This window comes from Cottoperca gobio, chromosome 10 (assembly GCF_900634415.1).
Source record: "Cottoperca gobio chromosome 10, fCotGob3.1, whole genome shotgun sequence".
NCBI lineage: Eukaryota > Metazoa > Chordata > Actinopteri > Perciformes > Bovichtidae > Cottoperca > Cottoperca gobio.
This window is the reverse complement of record NC_041364.1, coordinates 13,071,260-13,089,496: the sequence shown is the minus strand read 5'-3', so window position 1 is coordinate 13,089,496 and position 18,237 is coordinate 13,071,260. Positions and strand designations below refer to the sequence as shown.

At 39.7% G+C, this 18,237-nt stretch overlaps 1 protein-coding gene and 2 pseudogenes across 3 annotated transcripts in view; all 3 read left to right on the top strand.

Annotated features, from left to right (window-relative positions):
- The window catches only part of LOC115014750 (protocadherin alpha-C2-like), a 127,835-nt gene that overhangs the window by 6,683 nt on the left and 102,915 nt on the right, over nucleotides 1-18,237 (top strand). Inside the window, exon 1 of one of the 3 annotated variants that reach the window (XM_029441810.1) lies at nucleotides 8,461-10,890. The exons of 1 other annotated variant lie outside the window; for it this stretch is intronic. In XM_029441810.1, the coding sequence (XP_029297670.1) occupies nucleotides 8,533-10,890 (2,358 nt within the window). In that variant the 5' untranslated portion in view covers nucleotides 8,461-8,532. Of the gene's footprint in view, nucleotides 1-8,460; nucleotides 10,891-11,924; nucleotides 14,298-18,237 lie in introns of those variants that run through there. One more of the 3 variants, XM_029441811.1, reaches the window with a different exon arrangement.
- LOC115014991 (protocadherin gamma-A2-like) lies at nucleotides 692-6,944 on the top strand (annotated as a pseudogene).
- Nucleotides 15,311-18,237, top strand: part of LOC115014759 (protocadherin alpha-3-like) — a 33,737-nt pseudogene continuing 30,810 nt past the window's right edge.

Below are 18,237 nucleotides of genomic sequence, written 5' to 3'. Positions count from 1 at the left end.
AGAGAGGAAGCAGTAGAATATTATTTATGAAAGCTGATGGTGTCTGCTGAGCACTGTATTTGTTTTTTGTTTTTTCTGCACATATTGCACCTTTTTGGGGCTTTTGAAAAGTGTTACATTGAATTCACTCTTTTATTTCACTTGGCAAGTTTGATCCCTGTATACGTCAGTGTTCGTAGTATATTATGTACAGTCTTGACATAAAATACCATCATCAAACGTACCTGGACATAGTAAGTGAAGTTATTGGCAATCGCTGTCCATGGTGCTAAGGATATTTGGTCCACCAGCATTATCTTCTCAACATTTTTAAAAGGTCTGTTTTATAATCATCAGAAGGAGGTTTTGGGTTAGAATGAATAGCCTCCTCGTCTACTTCCAATCTTCATACACGTTTTGGGTACTGTTTCGACAATATGGAACAATGATTAAATAAATAGACACAACATCTACGATTTAGCTTAAGTGCTACTGGCTTTTGATGTTCTGCAATGATAACGTGATCGCATGGTGTCAGTGCAATGGCAAAAGAAAGCTTTGCATGTGCTCGTCGTCACTGCATTTTGGTTCCTCCTCTTGATAGCTTCCTCAGTTCGATATCAACACGGTCGTTTCTGAGCTTACTGCTGCTTTTGGAAATATTCTTTGTGCCGTTATGAATGTCATTGAAAGCAGAGGCTGAATATTTCCATACACGGAAGAGTTGGATGTTGTTACTATAACACAGTTATTGTCCTTGTGATGGATTACTGATTTGTTTCGGGTTTAACCATGGAACAAAGAAGATACGAGATGCGAAGGGCGCGAGGGTGTTTGTTCGGCTGCGTGGTTGCTGTGCTGTTGTGGAGCGGGGACTTCGGCGCAAATAAGATATTCCATCTCTGAGGAAGTTAACGAAGGAACTGTGGTTGGAAATATAGCAAAAGATCTGGGATTTGACAAAAGCACACTGAAAGAAAGGAAGTATCGGATTGTTTCTAGTAACGCGGATCCCCTTTTCCATGTGAATCAGAACGACGGTGTCCTGTATGTGAGCCGAAAGATTGACAGAGAAGAGGTGTGCGCACAGAGCAGTACGTGTTTAATAAATCTAAAAACCGTGCTGGAAAACCCGCTGGAGGTGCACTATGTTGTAGTGGAGGTGGTTGATATAAATGACCATGAACCCAGTTTCCCAGAGAAAGAGAAAACGTGGGAGATTTCAGAGTCCGTGTTACCCGGTGTACGTATTCTGTTACAACACGCACAAGATCCAGACGGTGGTCCCTTTTCTGTTCAGCAGTATAAACTTAGCGCGAATGACCACTTTCGCTTGGAAGTCAAAGATAAAGGAGAAGATGGTAAAATACCAATATTAATTGTGCAAAAGTCTTTGGATAGAGAGGCAGCAAGAAGCCATTCATTAATACTGACTGCACTGGATGGAGGGAAACCTCCGAAATCTGGTACTATGAATATTCTAGTAAAGGTTTTGGATGTTAATGATAACGCACCTGTTTTCTCTAAAGATGTGTATTCTGTTACACTCTCTGAAAATGCTCCATTAGGTACCACTGTTGTACAAGTGAATGCAACTGATTTAGATGAAGGACAAAACGGAGAAGTAGTTTATTCATTTAGCAGTATCGTGAATCGTAGGCTGTTAAAACTTTTTGATATTGATACATCGACAGGGGAAATAACTGTGAAAGGTTTAATCGACTATGAGAACAAGGATAAATATGAAATTGAAATTCAAGCATCAGATAAAGGTCTTGCTCCTCTAGCGACACAAAAAAGTGTCATTATTAAGATAGTTGACTTGAATGATAATGCTCCTGAGATTGAAGTTACCTCATTTTCAAGTTCCATCCCTGAAGATTCAAGACCTGGAACTACAGTAGCCCTTATCAGTGTGAATGACTTGGACTCTGGTCTCAATGGAAAAGTTATTTGCTCCATTAGTGAGGATGTTCCTTTTACATTATCACCATCCTTACAAGACAAAATGTATTCATTAGTAACCAAATCCCCTCTGGATAGAGAGAAACAGTCATATTATGAACTGACAATAACTGCAAAAGATGCTGCTCAACCTCCATTATCATCTGAGAAGACAATAAGCGTTGTGGTATCAGATGTGAATGACAACCGTCCAGAGTTTTCACTGAGTCCATATACTTTCTATGTCACTGAAGCTAACTGATCCAGGAGCCTCTGTGTTTTCAGTTAAAGCTTCTGATCGTGACGAGAACGACAATGCACTCATTACCTATCATATTCTCAGAGATGGTAAGTGAAGGAAATAAATTGACCTCATTTCTCAACATTAACTCAGAAACTGGAGATATTTTGGCGCTAAAAAGTTTTGACTTTGAAACTCTGAAAAAGTTCCAGTTCCAAGTTGTTGCCTCAGATTCTGGAACTTCCGTCACTAAGCAGCAACGTCACAGTGAACGTGTTCATTCTGGATCAGAACGACAACGCTCCAGTCATCCTGTATCCAGTCAGCTCTAACGGTTCTGCTGAAGGTGTGGAGGAGATTCCCCGCAATGTGAACGCAGGACACTTGGTGACTAAAGTCAGAGCCTATGACGCTGATATAGGATATAACGGCTGGTTACTGTTTTCACTGCAGGAAGTTAGTGACCACAGTCTCTTTGCTTTGGACCGCTATACAGGACGGATCAGAACACTTCGCTCATTCACAGAGACAGACGAGGCTGAGCATAAACTGCTCATACTGGTGAAAGACAATGGGAACGTTTCACTGTCAGCAACAGCTACTGTGGTCTGTCAAAGTTGTGGAGCCCAAAGAGGCTTTTGCTGCTTCTGATGTTAAAAGTGCAACAAAGGATGATGAGGATGATAATGTGACTTTTTATCTGATGATAACTTTGGGCTCAGTTTCAACACTTTTTCTCATCAGTATCATCGTGCTGATTGCAATGCAGTGCTCTAAATCCACAGACTATACTTCTAAATATCTACAAGAGCCTAATTATGATGGGACACTGTGTCACAGCATCCAGTACAGATCTGGAGAAAAGCGGTACATGCTAGTTGGACCCAGAATGAGTATAGGATCTACTATAGTCCCGGGCAGCCATGCCAACACACTAATGCTTCCTGACAGGAGACACACTTCTGGAGAGGTAAGATACATTTAAAGAAGAATTTGTTCTTGTTTTGTTTTCTTAACTCTTACAGATAATTACCACTATATGTTTAGAGGAATTCTACATGTTCTTATCGGCACACAAGACAACATTTTCTCATTCAATATACAATATATGCAAATTTCACAATCAATGTTTTTTCCCAGATACGTTCAGAACAGAATGAACAATTCTGAAAATCTCTTATTGTCCATGGTATGAATTATGTTACAACTTATTTTCCTACCGTTGTTAAAAGTACATTTTTAGGGGATTGTTAAGTTTTGGCAAATAATAAAAAATACTTGGTTGAGATGAGGGAAACATTGTGGTCTTGGACTGGCACTAACTCTTGCCAGTGAATCCATCCATCAATCCATCCATTGTCTACCGCTTATCTTGGGTCGTGTCGTTTGGGCAGCAGCTCCAGTAAGGAACCCCAATCTTCCCTTCTCCGGGACACATACGCCAGCTCCGACTGGGGAGTAAATCCATATTTGATATAAATTGCATATGAAGGACATGTGTAGCAGACAGAAAGGTTTACAAAAACTATGGCGTGTTTGTTGACTGTTTCATTTGTCTGTCTGCTTACGACACATATCATGTATTGTATGCTGTTATGGGGCTGCTATGGTTTGCAAAGTATGGCGTTGAATCTGTTGGCTACATTTTGGTTTAATATTGCAGGTATGATCCTTTGTTGTTGTAATGACACATTTCTTCTTCATCTTTAAACATTAACAGTTGTTTGGCATTTTATGAGTCAATTCTACTTCATGAAGTTGTCTCTAGTTCAAAAAGCCCAATCAGCCTTCTGACTTCTCTCATATATAGTTTTGGCTTTGGACATTGTTTGCTATTTTCCACTTCTCGCAGGCCACAATGTGATTAATGCTTGCTGGTCTTTATGTTACAATGTTATGATATTTGTTCCAGTTTTTCATTTTTTGTTCCTTCTCATACGGTCTTCCTATTTTCACATCATTCTTTACATGTGTAGGATATTAAAACATTGTAGATGTTTGTGTAGTTACAGTTCAGTTATCGTTGCTTGTATATTTAAATGAGAAGAGTTGTGCTTCAAACAGAGGAGAGCTGACTGATTGCAGATACAGGATCGTGCTGCATCAGCAGTATCACTTTACTCGTACCATACACAGCCATAGAAAACACTAAATGTACAGTCTCGCATAGAAAACGGTATATAATGTGGCAACACAAAATAATAAATTATGCTGGTGCATTATTGTAAAATAAAGTATAAATAGAATTATAATACTGTCACTGAAAATGGCTAGTCAACTGCAGTCAGTGTCGTCGCTGTCCATGGTGCTGAAAGTGTTATTGTCTCAATTTCCAATATTTGTTGATATTTTCCAGGAAAAAAAACAATAAATGGGAAAATCTCAGTTTTTTAATAAATAAAGCGTAATCATAAAATGCACATAATAGTAACACATATATTTGCATTATTCTAAAACATTTTGAAAGGCACTGTTTACCAATTTGATTTGAAGTCAATGTTGAAATGTCTTGTTTACTGAGAAGTAGTGCACCTCCTCATCTCTTTACAATAACTGGACTACAGTGTTTGGAGATTCGCTGTAGCTACAAAACAATTGACCATTTATCTAATGTGATTTAAACCTTTCGGCTTTTCTGCAGTGAGACGTCAGGTCGCATGGTGTCAGTGTAATGTAAAAAGTCAGCGTTACACGAGCATGTCGTCATTACGTTTTGGTTCCACCTCTGGTCACCACAATCACTTCGATATTAGCAAAGCCTTTACTGTGCGTATTGTTGCCTTTCGGAATATCCTGTTTGCCACCATGTCTGACTAGGAAGAAGAACAGATGAAGGGAGTGAATACTTAAATATAGGGAAGTGCTGGATTCTGTTTTTAAAACGTAGATGTTGTCCATGTGATGGATTACTGATGTTTTCGGGTTTAACCATGGAACGAAGAAGATGCAAGCCACAAAGGGCGCTGGGATGTATGTTCAGCTGCGTGGTTGCTGTGCTGTTGTGGAGCAGGGCATCGGCGCAATCAAGATATTCAATATCTGAAGAAGTTACCGAAGGAACTGTGGTTGGAAATATAGCAAAAGATCTGGGATTAGATAAAAGCACACTGAAAGAAAGGAAGTATCGGATTGTTTCTAGTAATGCGGATCCCCTTTTCCATTTGAATCAGAACGACGGCGTCCTGTATGTGAGCCGAAAGATTGACAGAGAAGAGGTGTGCGCACAGAGCAGTACGTGTTTAATAAATCTAAAAACCGTGCTGGAAAACCCGCTGGAGGTGCACTATGTTGAATTGGAAGTGCTGGATATAAATGACCATTCTCCCAGTTTCCCAGAGAAAGAGAAAACGTTGGAGATTTTTGAGTCCGTGTTACCCGGAGCACGATTTCAGCTAAAACCTTCACGGGATCCTGACAGCGGTCATTTCTCCGTGCAACAATATAAACTCAGCGCTAACGATCACTTTCGTTTGGAAGTCAAAGATAAAGGAGAAGATGGTAAAATGCCAATATTGATTATTCAAAAATCTTTAGACAGAGAAACTGCAGGAAGCCATTCATTAATACTGACTGCACTGGATGGAGGTAAACCTCCAAAATCTGGTACTATGAATATTCTAGTAAAAGTTTTAGATATTAATGATAACACACCTGTTTTCTCTAAAGATGTTTATTCTGTTATGCTCAGCGAAAATGCTCCAGTAGGCACAACAGTCATACAAGTGAATGCAACTGATTTAGATGAAGGTCCGAATGGAGATGTATGTTACTCATTTAGCAACAGTATGAATCAAAACATATTAAACCTATTTGATATCAATACATTAACAGGTGAAATAACCGTCATAGGTGTAATAGATTATGAGGAAAAGGACAGGTATGAAATTGAAATTGAGGCTTCAGATAAAGGACTTGCTCCACTTACAACAGACAAAAGTGTCATTATCAAGATAGTTGACGTGAATGATAATGCTCCTGAGATTGAAGTTACCTCATTTTCAAGTTCCATCCCTGAAGATTCAAGACCTGGAACTACAGTAGCCCTTATCAGTGTGAATGACTTGGACTCTGGTCTCAATGGAAAAGTTATTTGCTCCATTAGTGAGGATGTTCCTTTTACATTATCACCATCCTTAAAAGACAAAATGTATTCACTAGTGACCAAATCCCCCCTGGATAGAGAGAAACAGTCATATTATGAATTAACAATAACTGCAAAAGATGCTGCTCAACCTCCATTATCATCTGAGAAGACAATAAGCGTTGTGGTATCAGATGTGAATGACAACCGTCCAGAGTTTTCACTGAGTCCATATACTTTCTATGTCACTGAAGCTAATGATCCAGGAGCCTCTGTGTTTTCAGTTAAAGCTTCTGATCGTGACGAGAACGACAATGCACTCATTTCCTATCATATTCTCAGAGATGGAAGTGAAGGAAATAAATTGACCTCATTTCTCAACATTAACTCAGAAACTGGAGATATTTTGGCGCTAAAAAGTTTTGACTTTGAAACTCTGAAAAAGTTCCAGTTCCAAGTTGTTGCCTCAGATTCTGGAACTCCGTCACTAAGCAACAACGTCACAGTGAACGTGTTCATTCTGGATCAGAACGACAACGCTCCAGTCATCCTGTATCCAGTCAGCTCTAACGGTTCTGCTGAAGGTGTGGAGGAGATTCCCCGCAATGTGAACGCAGGACACTTGGTGACTAAAGTCAGAGCCTATGACGCTGATATAGGATATAACGGCTGGTTACTGTTTTCACTGCAGGAAGTTAGTGACCACAGTCTCTTTGCTTTGGACCGCTATACAGGACGGATCAGAACACTTCGCTCATTCACAGAGACAGACGAGGCTGAGCATAAACTGCTCATACTGGTGAAAGACAATGGGAACGTTTCACTGTCAGCAACAGCTACATGTGGTTGTCAAAGTTGTGGAGCCCAAAGAGGCTTTTGCTGCTTCTGATGTTAAAAGTGCAACAAAGGATGATGAGGATGATAATGTGACTTTTTATCTGATGATAACTTTGGGCTCAGTTTCAACACTTTTTCTCATCAGTATCATCGTGCTGATTGCAATGCAGTGCTCTAAATCCACAGACTATACTTCTAAATATCTACAAGAGCCTAATTATGATGGGACACTGTGTCACAGCATTCAGTACAGATCTGGAGAAAAGCGGTACATGCTAGTTGGACCCAGGATGAGTATAGGATCCACTATAGTCCCGGGCAGCCATGCCAACACACTAATGCTTCCTGACAGGAGACACACTTCTGGAGAGGTAAGGCACATTTAATTTAGAGAGGTAAGACTTAATAACAAAAAAAACAAACATGGCTTGTTTCATTCGGCAAAGTTTTGAATTTCTTTTTTCATTCTTAGTTTAGTCAACAATCTACTGCATATTCTGTGTGTGTACTGTTTGTTTGGCATTTATGTGTGAGGAAGAACACTTGACTGGCATTTATAGTTTTCAGCTGCAACTTTGATGATACTGTATGAGTAAGCAGAGTTGTCAGTAACAACATATTTTCATATAGGTTGAGGTAAAAGCTCACTCATCTGTTTGTCAGTTTATAGTCTCCTTCTTTTTCACTAAATTCTGACAAAAACATGCAAGTATTACAGCATACATTCATCAAAGAACATTCTGCACTTTCACATTGACCATAATGTGATTTGAGGTCTCTAGGCTTTTGTAATATAACATAATGTCACTGGACCGAATTATAAATGGATGTATTTGCTGTCCATGGTGCTGATAAGTTTTGCTCTGGTGTTCTGATATCAGTTAATAAACCGTAAAAAATGTCAAAACACTAAATTAAATTAAATGACTTCATACGTTTAACTTAGTAAATATCAAACCAATGGAATCCAAAGTCATTATATGGAAACATAAAACATTTTGGGAGGATTTGGTGTCTCTATCTACATTTAGAGGAATACATGTGTTAATAAAGAGGCATCGCCTCACCTGGTGTATTGATTCCAAACAACCTCTACGCACATTTCCACATTTAAAATGAGGATAAAACCTTTTTATTTTGCTCTTACAATAGCTGTGGAAACGTCAATTTCCTTGTAGTAAAGCAACGAGATCGCATGGTGTCAGTGTGTTAGGAAAATAACGACTTTAACTTGTCGTCACTGCATTTTGGTTCCACCTCTTTACAGCTCCATCAGTTCGGTACTGGCAGATTCACTTGGTGGCTTGCTGCTGCCTTTATACATATTGTTCCGTGTTTTTACCTATTTTTTAAGCGGAGTGAACACTTCCATACGCGGATATGTTGGATTAATTTCATACACCACGGTTATTAATCCCTTGACGAATCCATAACAGTTTTGTTTTGAATCATGGAACAAAGGGGATGCGAGGCAAGAAGGGCGAGAAGACGGTGGCTCGGCTGCGTGGTTGCTGTGCTTTTGTGGAGCGTAGCATCGGCGCAATTAAAATATTCAATATCCGAGGAAGTGGACCAAGGAACTGTGGTTGGAAATATAGCAAAAGACTTGGGGTTAGATAAAAGCACGTTGAAAGACAGGAAGTATCGGATTGTTTCTAGTAACGCGGATCCACTTTTCCATGTGAATCAGAACGACGGCGTCCTGTACGTGAGCCGAAAGATTGACAGAGAAGAGGTGTGCGAGCGAAGCAGTTTATGTTTGATAAATCTGAAAACCGTGCTAGAAAACCCACTGGAGGTACATTATGTTGGAGTGGAAGTTCTGGATATAAATGACCATTCTCCCAGTTTCCCAGAGAAAGAGAACACGTTGGAGATTTCTGAGTCCGTGTTACCCGGAGTACGTATTCCGTTAAAAGCAGCACGAGATCCAGACGGTGGTCCCTTTTCTGTTCAGCAGTATAAACTTAGTACTAATGACCACTTTCGTTTGGAAGTTAAAGATAAAGGAGAAGATGGTAAAATACCATTATTAATTGTGCAAAAGTCTTTGGATAGGGAGGCAGCAGGAAGCCATTCATTAATACTGACTGCACTGGATGGAGGGAAACCTCCGAAATCTGGTACTATGAATATTCTAGTAAATGTTTTAGATGTTAATGATAACGCACCTGTTTTCTCAAAGGAAGTTTATTCTGTAATGCTCTATGAAAATGTTCCAGTAGAAACAACAGTCATACAAGTGAATGCAACGGATATAGATGAAGGTCCGAACGGAGAAGTAGTTTATTCATTTAGCAACAGTGTGAGTCATAGATTATTAAATCTTTTTGATATAAACCCATCAACAGGTGAAATAACTGTGAAAGGTTTAATCGACTATGAGCACAAGGATAAATATGAAATTGAAATTCAAGCTTCAGATAAAGGTCTTGCTCCTCTAGCGACACAAAAAAGTGTCATTATCAAGATAGTTGACGTGAATGATAATGCTCCTGAGATTGAAGTTACCTCATTTTCAAACTCCATCCCTGAAGATTCAAGACCTGGAACTACAGTAGCCCTTATCAGTGTAAATGACCTGGACTCTGGTCTCAATGGAAAAGTTATTTGCTCCATTGATGAGGATGTTCCTTTTACATTATCACCATCCTTACAAGACAAAATGTATTCATTAGTGACCAAATCCCCTCTGGACAGGGAGAAACAGTCATATTATGAACTTACAATAACTGCAAAAGATGCTGCTCAACCTCCATTATCATCTGAGAAGACAATAAGCGTTGTGGTATCAGATGTGAATGACAACCGTCCAGAGTTTTCACTGAGTCCATATACTTTCTATGTCACTGAAGCTAATGATCCAGGAGCCTCTGTGTTTTCAGTTAAAGCTTCTGATTGTGACGAGAACGACAATGCACTCATTTCCTATCATATTCTCAGAGATGGAAGTGAAGGAAATAAATTGACCTCATTTCTCAACATTAACTCAGAAACTGGAGATATTTTGGCTCTAAAAAGTTTTGACTTTGAAACTCTGAAAAAGTTCCAGTTCCAAGTTGTTGCCTCAGATTCTGGAACTCCGTCACTAAGCAACAACGTCACAGTGAACGTGTTCATTCTGGATCAGAACGACAACGCTCCAGTCATCCTGTATCCAGTCAGCTCTAACGGTTCTGCTGAAGGTGTGGAGGAGATTCCCCGCAATGTGAACGCAGGACACTTGGTGACTAAAGTCAGAGCCTATGACGCTGATATAGGATATAACGGCTGGTTACTGTTTTCACTGCAGGAAGTTAGTGACCACAGTCTCTTTGCTTTGGACCGCTATACAGGACGGATCAGAACACTTCGCTCATTCACAGAGACAGACGAGGCTGAGCATAAACTGCTCATACTGGTGAAAGACAATGGGAACGTTTCACTGTCAGCAACAGCTACTGTGCTTGTCAAAGTTGTGGAGCCCAAAGAGGCTTTTGCTGCTTCTGATGTTAAAAGTACAACAAAGGATGATGAGGATGATAATGTGACTTTTTATCTGATGATAACTTTGGGCTCAGTTTCAACACTTTTTCTCATCAGTATCATCGTGCTGATTGCAATGCAGTGCTCTAAATCCACAGACTATACTTCTAAATATCTACAAGAGCCTAATTATGATGGGACACTGTGTCACAGCATCCAGTACAGATCTGGAGAAAAGCGGTACATGCTAGTTGGACCCAGGATGAGTATAGGATCTACTATAGTCCCGGGCAGTCATGCAAACACACTCATGCTTCCTGACAGGAGACACACTTCTGGAGAGGTAAGACACATTTAAACAAGCATTTTGTCCCCCAATAATGACATTCATATTGAAGCATTGGGCACTAAAGAAAATGTTTGGGGAAACCTACATGTTTATCATCAATTTAACAGGCAAAACCTTGATCTTCACAAACAACATCTGCAAAATCTTTCTGCTATACATTTGTAATGAACATATCTGAAAAGCTTTCACCGTCCACGTTTTAAAATGATGGCAGAGTTAAGTTGATGAGGCAATTATAACCTTCAGTTAAGACAGTTGAAACATCATCGTCAAACAGAGAGGAAGCAGTAGAATATTATTTATGAAAGCTGATGGTGTCTGCTGAGCACTGTATTTGTTTTTTGTTTTTACTGCACATATTGCACCTTTTTGGGGCTTTTGAAAAGTGTTACATTGAATTCACTCTTTTATTTCACTTGGCAAGTTTGATCCCTGTATACGTCAGTGTTCGTAGTATATTATGTACAGTCTTGACATAAATACCATCATCAAACGTACCTGGACATAGTAAGTGAAGTTATTGGCAATCGCTGTCCATGGTGCTAAGGATATTTGGTCCACCAGCAGAATCTTCTCAACATTTTTAAAAGGTCTGTTTTATAATCATCAGAAGGAGGTTTTGGGTTAAAGTGAATAGCTTCCTCGTCTACTTCCAATCTTCATACACATTTTGGGTACTGTTTCGACATAATGGAACAATGATTAAATAAATAGACACCACATCTACGATTTAGCTTAAGTGCTACTGGCTTTTGATTTTCTGCAATGATAATTTGATCGCATGGTGTCAGTGCAATGGCAAAAGAAAGCTTTGCATGTGCTCGTCGTCACTGCATTTGGTTCCTCCTCTTGCTAGCTTCCTCAGTTCGATATCAACACGGTCGTTTCTGAGCTTACTGCTGCTTTTGGAAATATTCTTTGTGCCATCATGTATGTCATTGAAAGCAGAGGCTGAATATTTCCATACACGGAAGAGTTGGATGTTGTTACTATAACACAGTTATTGTCCTTGTGATGGATTCCTGATTTTTTCGGGTTTAACCATGGAACAAAGAAGATACGAGATGCGACGGGCGCGAGGGTGTTTGTTCAGCTGCGTGGTTGCTGTGCTGTTGTGGAGCGGGACTTCGGCGCAAATAAGATATTCCATCTCTGAGGAAGTTAACGAAGGAACTGTGGTTGGAAATATAGCAAAAGATCTGGGATTAGATAAAAGCACACTGAAAGAAAGGAAGTATCGGATTGTTTCTAGTAACGCGGATCCCCTTTTCCATGTGAATCAGAACGACGGTGTCCTGTATGTGAGCCGAAAGATTGACAGAGAAGAGGTGTGCGCACAGAGCAGTACGTGTTTAATAAATCTAAAAACCGTGCTGGAAAACCCGCTGGAGGTACATTATGTTGTAGTGGAGGTGGTTGATATAAATGACCATTCTCCCAGTTTCCCAGAGAAAGAGAAAACGTTGGAGATTTTTGAGTCCGTGTTACCCGGTGTACGTATTCCGTTACAACAGGCACAAGATCCAGACGGTGGTCCCTTTTCTGTTCAGCAGTATAAACTCAGCCCCAATGACCACTTTCGTTTGGAAGTTAAAGATAAAGGAGAAGATGGTAAAATTCCAATATTAATTGTGCAGAAATCTTTGGATAGGGAGGCAGCAGGAAGCCATTCATTAATACTGACTGCACTGGATGGAGGGAAACCTCCGAAATCTGGTACTATGAATATTCTAGTAAAGGTTTTGGATGTTAATGATAACACACCTGTTTTCTCTAAAGATGTGTATTCTGTTATGCTCTCTGAAAATGCTCCATTAGGTACCACTGTTGTACAAGTGAATGCAACTGATTTAGATGAAGGACAAAACGGAGAAGTAGTTTATTCATTTAGCAGTATTGTGAACCATAGGTTTTTAAAACTTTTTGATATAAATCCATCGACAGGTGAAATAACGGTGAAAGGTTTAATCGACTATGAGCACAAGGATAAATATGAAATTGAAATTCAAGCTTCAGATAAAGGTCTTGCTCCTCTAGCGACACAAAAAAGTGTCATTATCAAGATAGTTGACATGAATGATAATGCTCCTGAGATTGAAGTTACCTCATTTTCAAGTTCCATCCCTGAAGATTCAAGACCTGGAACTACAGTAGCCCTTATCAGTGTGAATGACTTGGACTCTGGTCTCAATGGAAAAGTTATTTGCTCCATTGATAAGGATGTTCCTTTTACATTATCACCATCCTTACAAGACAAAATGTATTCATTAGTGACCAAATCCCCTCTGGATAGAGAGAAACAGTCACATTATGAACTGACAATAACTGCAAAAGATGCTGCTCAACCTCCATTATCATCTGAGAAGACAATAAGCGTTGTGGTATCAGATGTGAATGACAACCGTCCAGAGTTTTCACTGAGTCCATATACTTTCTATGTCACTGAAGCTAATGATCCAGGAGCCTCTGTGTTTTCAGTTAAAGCTTCTGATCGTGACGAGAACGACAATGCACTCATTTCCTATCATATTCTCAGAGATGGAAGTGAAGGAAATAAATTGACCTCATTTCTCAACATTAACTCAGAAACTGGAGATATTTTGGCTCTAAAAAGTTTTGACTTTGAAACTCTGAAAAAGTTCCAGTTCCAAGTTGTTGCCTCAGATTCTGGAACTCCGTCACTAAGCAACAACGTCACAGTGAACGTGTTCATTCTGGATCAGAACGACAACGCTCCAGTCATCCTGTATCCAGTCAGCTCTAACGGTTCTGCTGAAGGTGTGGAGGAGATTCCCCGCAATGTGAACGCAGGACACTTGGTGACTAAAGTCAGAGCCTATGACGCTGATATAGGATATAACGGCTGGTTACTGTTTTCACTGCAGGAAGTTAGTGACCACAGTCTCTTTGCTTTGGACCGCTATACAGGACGGATCAGAACACTTCGTTCATTCACAGAGACAGACGTGGCTGAGCATAAACTGCTCATACTGGTGAAAGACAATGGGAACGTTTCACTGTCAGCAACAGCTACTGTGCTTGTCAAAGTTGTGGAGCCCAAAGAGGCTTTTGCTGCTTCTGATGTTAAAAGTGCAACAAAGGATGATGAGGATGATAATGTGACTTTTTATCTGATGATAACTTTGGGCTCAGTTTCAACACTTTTTCTCATCAGTATCATCGTGCTGATTGCAATGCAGTGCTCTAAATCCACAGACTATACTTCTAAATATTTACAAGAGCCTAATTATGATGGGACACTGTGTCACAGCATCCAGTACAGATCTGGAGAAAAGCGGTACATGCTAGTTGGACCCAGGATGAGTATAGGATCTACTATAGTCCCGGGCAGCCATGCCAATACACTAATGCTTCCTGACAGAAGAAGTGCACCTGGAGAGGTAAGATGAATAATTAGCAATACTACAATTATATTTACTTTCATTTTTAAGAAGATGTGTAGTACTTACTTGGCAATATGAATATACAGATGTAATCAAGTTAACATTATATTACATTGGATCATTCATTAACACTGAAACACATTTATTTGGAGTGACATGCTCTGCTCTTGAGGGTTACCCTGAATACATTGTAGCAGCTGTTACTGAATAGTATTTTAATCCAGTGTTGTTACATTTCAAGTGCTACTCATTTCACACCAATTACTTGTCTTCATTTAGGCTCATGCGTAATCCATAGTTATATCACTTTAGAACCATGAACGAACTTAAGTCAATTCTCTCTTTGAACACATTTATAATAATTCATCTTATACAGCTGTCATCATGTTCCATTTGTTTTTCGTATGGTTTCCTTGTTGTAGGATGGTCGTAGATATACAGTATAATGTATGTAAATGAAGTTTTCAATAACGTTCAAGGAATCTTTTGAAGCCTGAGTGTAGAAGGAATTGTCGCTGTCCGTGGAGCTTAACATTGTATAATAATACGCAGCCACTTCTTTTGCCACAGAAATAAGGACTTCATTGTAGTCTAGATTCCTCAAAATAATAGCTTTATGAGAGACAATTGATCTACTTCATTGCTCAATAAAAACGACTGCAAATCTATGTTAATATATTCACCGGCTGTTTGTTTCCTAGTGTTTACATTGTTGTATGAACTTTTGACTTTACTTAATTTTTTTAGTCCAGCAGTGTTGCAATAACGTTCTGGATCGCATGGTGTCGGTATAATGGCAAATAGTGTGTCCAGAGCTTGCTCGTCATCACCATTAAATCCAATCCTGTATTTTGGCATTACGTGTAAAGGGCTTGAACACGAAACTAGCTCTGTTCATATCCCAGTACTGTCTTGGAGATGGAACGCAGTTTGCAAAGGAATAAGGCCGATTATTATTTATTGACCATACAATTATAGATCCCAGAATTATCTTTGTTTTTCTGTTCATAATGGGACAAAGCAGACGCCAGGCGTGGATAGAGCGATGGAGATGCGTCTTCTACATGGTGGCTTTGGTAACGTGTTGGACCGAAGCCTCAGCTCAGATCAGATATTCCATCTCTGAAGAGGTGAAAGAAGGAAGTGTTGTTGGAAACATTGCGAAGGATTTAGGAATTGACAAGGCTACGCTGAAAGATAGAGAATATCGCATTGTTGGCAGTTCAACGGAACCCCTTTTTCATTTTAATAAGGACGACGGTATCCTGTATGTCAGTAGGAAAGTGGACAGGGAAGAGATATGTGAACGAAGCAACGCGTGTATAATCAACCTTAAAACCGTGCTAGAAAATCCTCTGGAAATCCATTATGTAGCCATAGAGGTGCTGGATGTAAACGACCACTCCCCCGTCTTCCCAGAGAAAGAGAAGCGCCTGGAGATATTTGAATCCACATTACCGGGTGCACGATTCCAGCTCCAACCTGCACGCGACCCCGATGGTGGTCAGTTTACTGTTCAGCAGTATAAACTCAGCCACAGTGACCACTTTCGTTTGGAAGTTAAGGAAAGGGGCGAAGATCGTAAGACGCCCTTTCTGATTTTACAGAAACAGTTAGACCGAGAGACTAAGAGAGAGCACACGCTTCTGCTTACAGCTATTGATGGTGGGAAGCCGGCAAGGTCTGGAACAATAGAAATACTAATTCAGGTGCTTGATTTTAATGACAATTCCCCGGTTTTTACTAAAGATGTATATTCTGCCATTCTAAATGAAAACGCAGCCCCCGGTACGTTGGTTATTCAGGTTAATGCGACTGATTTGGATGAGGGTGCAAACAGCGAAATTGTTTACTCATTTGGTAAAGAAGCCGATAAACATTTGCAAAATATATTTAACATAGACCCACGGACGGGTGAAATTATAGTGACCGGTGAAATTGATTTTGAAGAAAATGAAAGCTATGAAATTGATATACAAGCTTCTGATAAGGGTACTATTCCTATTTCCACAGAAAAAACTGTGATAATAAAAGTTATCGACTTTAACGACAATCCCCCAGAGATAGAAATTACTTCATTTTCCAAATCAGTTTCGGAAGATTCTAGAATTGGAACAACAGTAGCTTTAATCAGCGTCAATGATTTGGACTCAGGCCCGAATGGAAAGGTTTCCTGCTTTTTACGTCATGACGTTCCTTTCGCTATATCTCCATCCTTGCAAGATAACATGTACGCAATAGTGACCAAATCGAAACTAGACAGAGAATTTAAGTCTTTTTATGAACTTACAATTGTTGCAAAAGACACCGGTGAGCCCTCACTCTCGTCTGAAAAAACAATAAGCGTTGTTGTATCAGACGTGAACGATAACAGACCACAGTTTTTAATGAGCCCATATACGTTCTATATTACTGAAAATAATGACCTAGTAGCACCGGTATTTTCAGTTAGGGCATCTGACCTTGATGATAGTGACAATGCACATGTTTCATATCACATTCCGAGGGACAGCAGTGAGGTTAAGTTTGGTCCGTTATTAAACATTAACTCAGGAAACTGGAGATATTTTGGCGCTGAAAAGTTTTGACTTTGAAACTCTGAAAAAGTTCCAGTTCCAAGTTGTTGCCTCAGATTCTGGAACTCCGTCACTAAGCAGCAACGTCACAGTGAACGTGTTCATTCTGGATCAGAACGACAACGCTCCAGTCATCCTGTATCCAGTCAGCTCTAACGGTTCTGCTGAAGGTGTGGAGGAGATTCCCCGCAATGTGAACGCAGGACACTTGGTGACTAAAGTCAGAGCCTATGACGCTGATATAGGATATAACGGCTGGTTACTGTTTTCACTGCAGGAAGTTAGTGACCACTAGTCTCTTTGCTTTGGACCGCTATACAGGACGGATCAGAACACTTCGCTCATTCACAGAGACAGACGATGGCTGAGCATAAACTGCTCATACTGGTGAAAGACAATGGGAACGTTTCACTGTCAGCAACAGCTACCTGTGGTTGTCAAAGTTGTGGAGCCCAAAGAGGCTTTTGCTGCTTCTGATGTTAAAAGTGCAACAAAGGATGATGATGATGATAATATGACTTTTTATCTGATGATAACTTTGGGCTCAGTTTCAACACTTTTTCTCATCAGTATCATCGTGCTGATTGCAATGCAGTGCTCTAAATCCACAGACTATACTTCTAAATATCTACAAGAGCCTAATTATGATGGGACACTGTGTCACAGCATCCAGTACAGATCTGGAGAAAAGCGGTACATGCTAGTTGGACCCAGGATGAGTATAGGATCTACTATAGTCCCGGGAAGCCATGCCAACACACTAATGCTTCCTGACAGGAGACACACTTCTGGAGAGGTAAGAACAATCACTTTATCATGAGGCAGTTCTGGTATGAATGCTTGTGATAGACTGGACACAGATCCTAATGATTTAAATGTTCCAAAAGTACTTGCCTTCATGTCGGCTATTAATGCAGGATCTATAGTGGTGACACTTTAGGACCATTAACGCACTTAAGTCAAATCTCTTTTAGAACTTTTTATATACATTTATATAAATTATATATACTATTTAATTTCAGATGTTTAAAAAGCAACTTCTACATCTGGTCTAGTTCACATCATGTTGTATTTGTTTTTGCATACAGATAACGCTGTGTTGTTGTTGAATAGTTGGAAATATGTTTTCAATAACTTTGTAGTAATCTATTCCGACACACGTAGGAAGTGTCGCTCTCCATTTCTCTTGAAATGTTACAGAAAGGAGATAGTGTCCAGAAAGTGATTATGGATTTATGGAAAAAGTGAAGAACACTTTTTACTCAACATTCATAATATATGTTATGATTATAATTCGTAGTCTGTTAGTTATAAAATGGTATGGAGTTCACTTTTTTGGGGGGGAAATATTGTACTTTTTA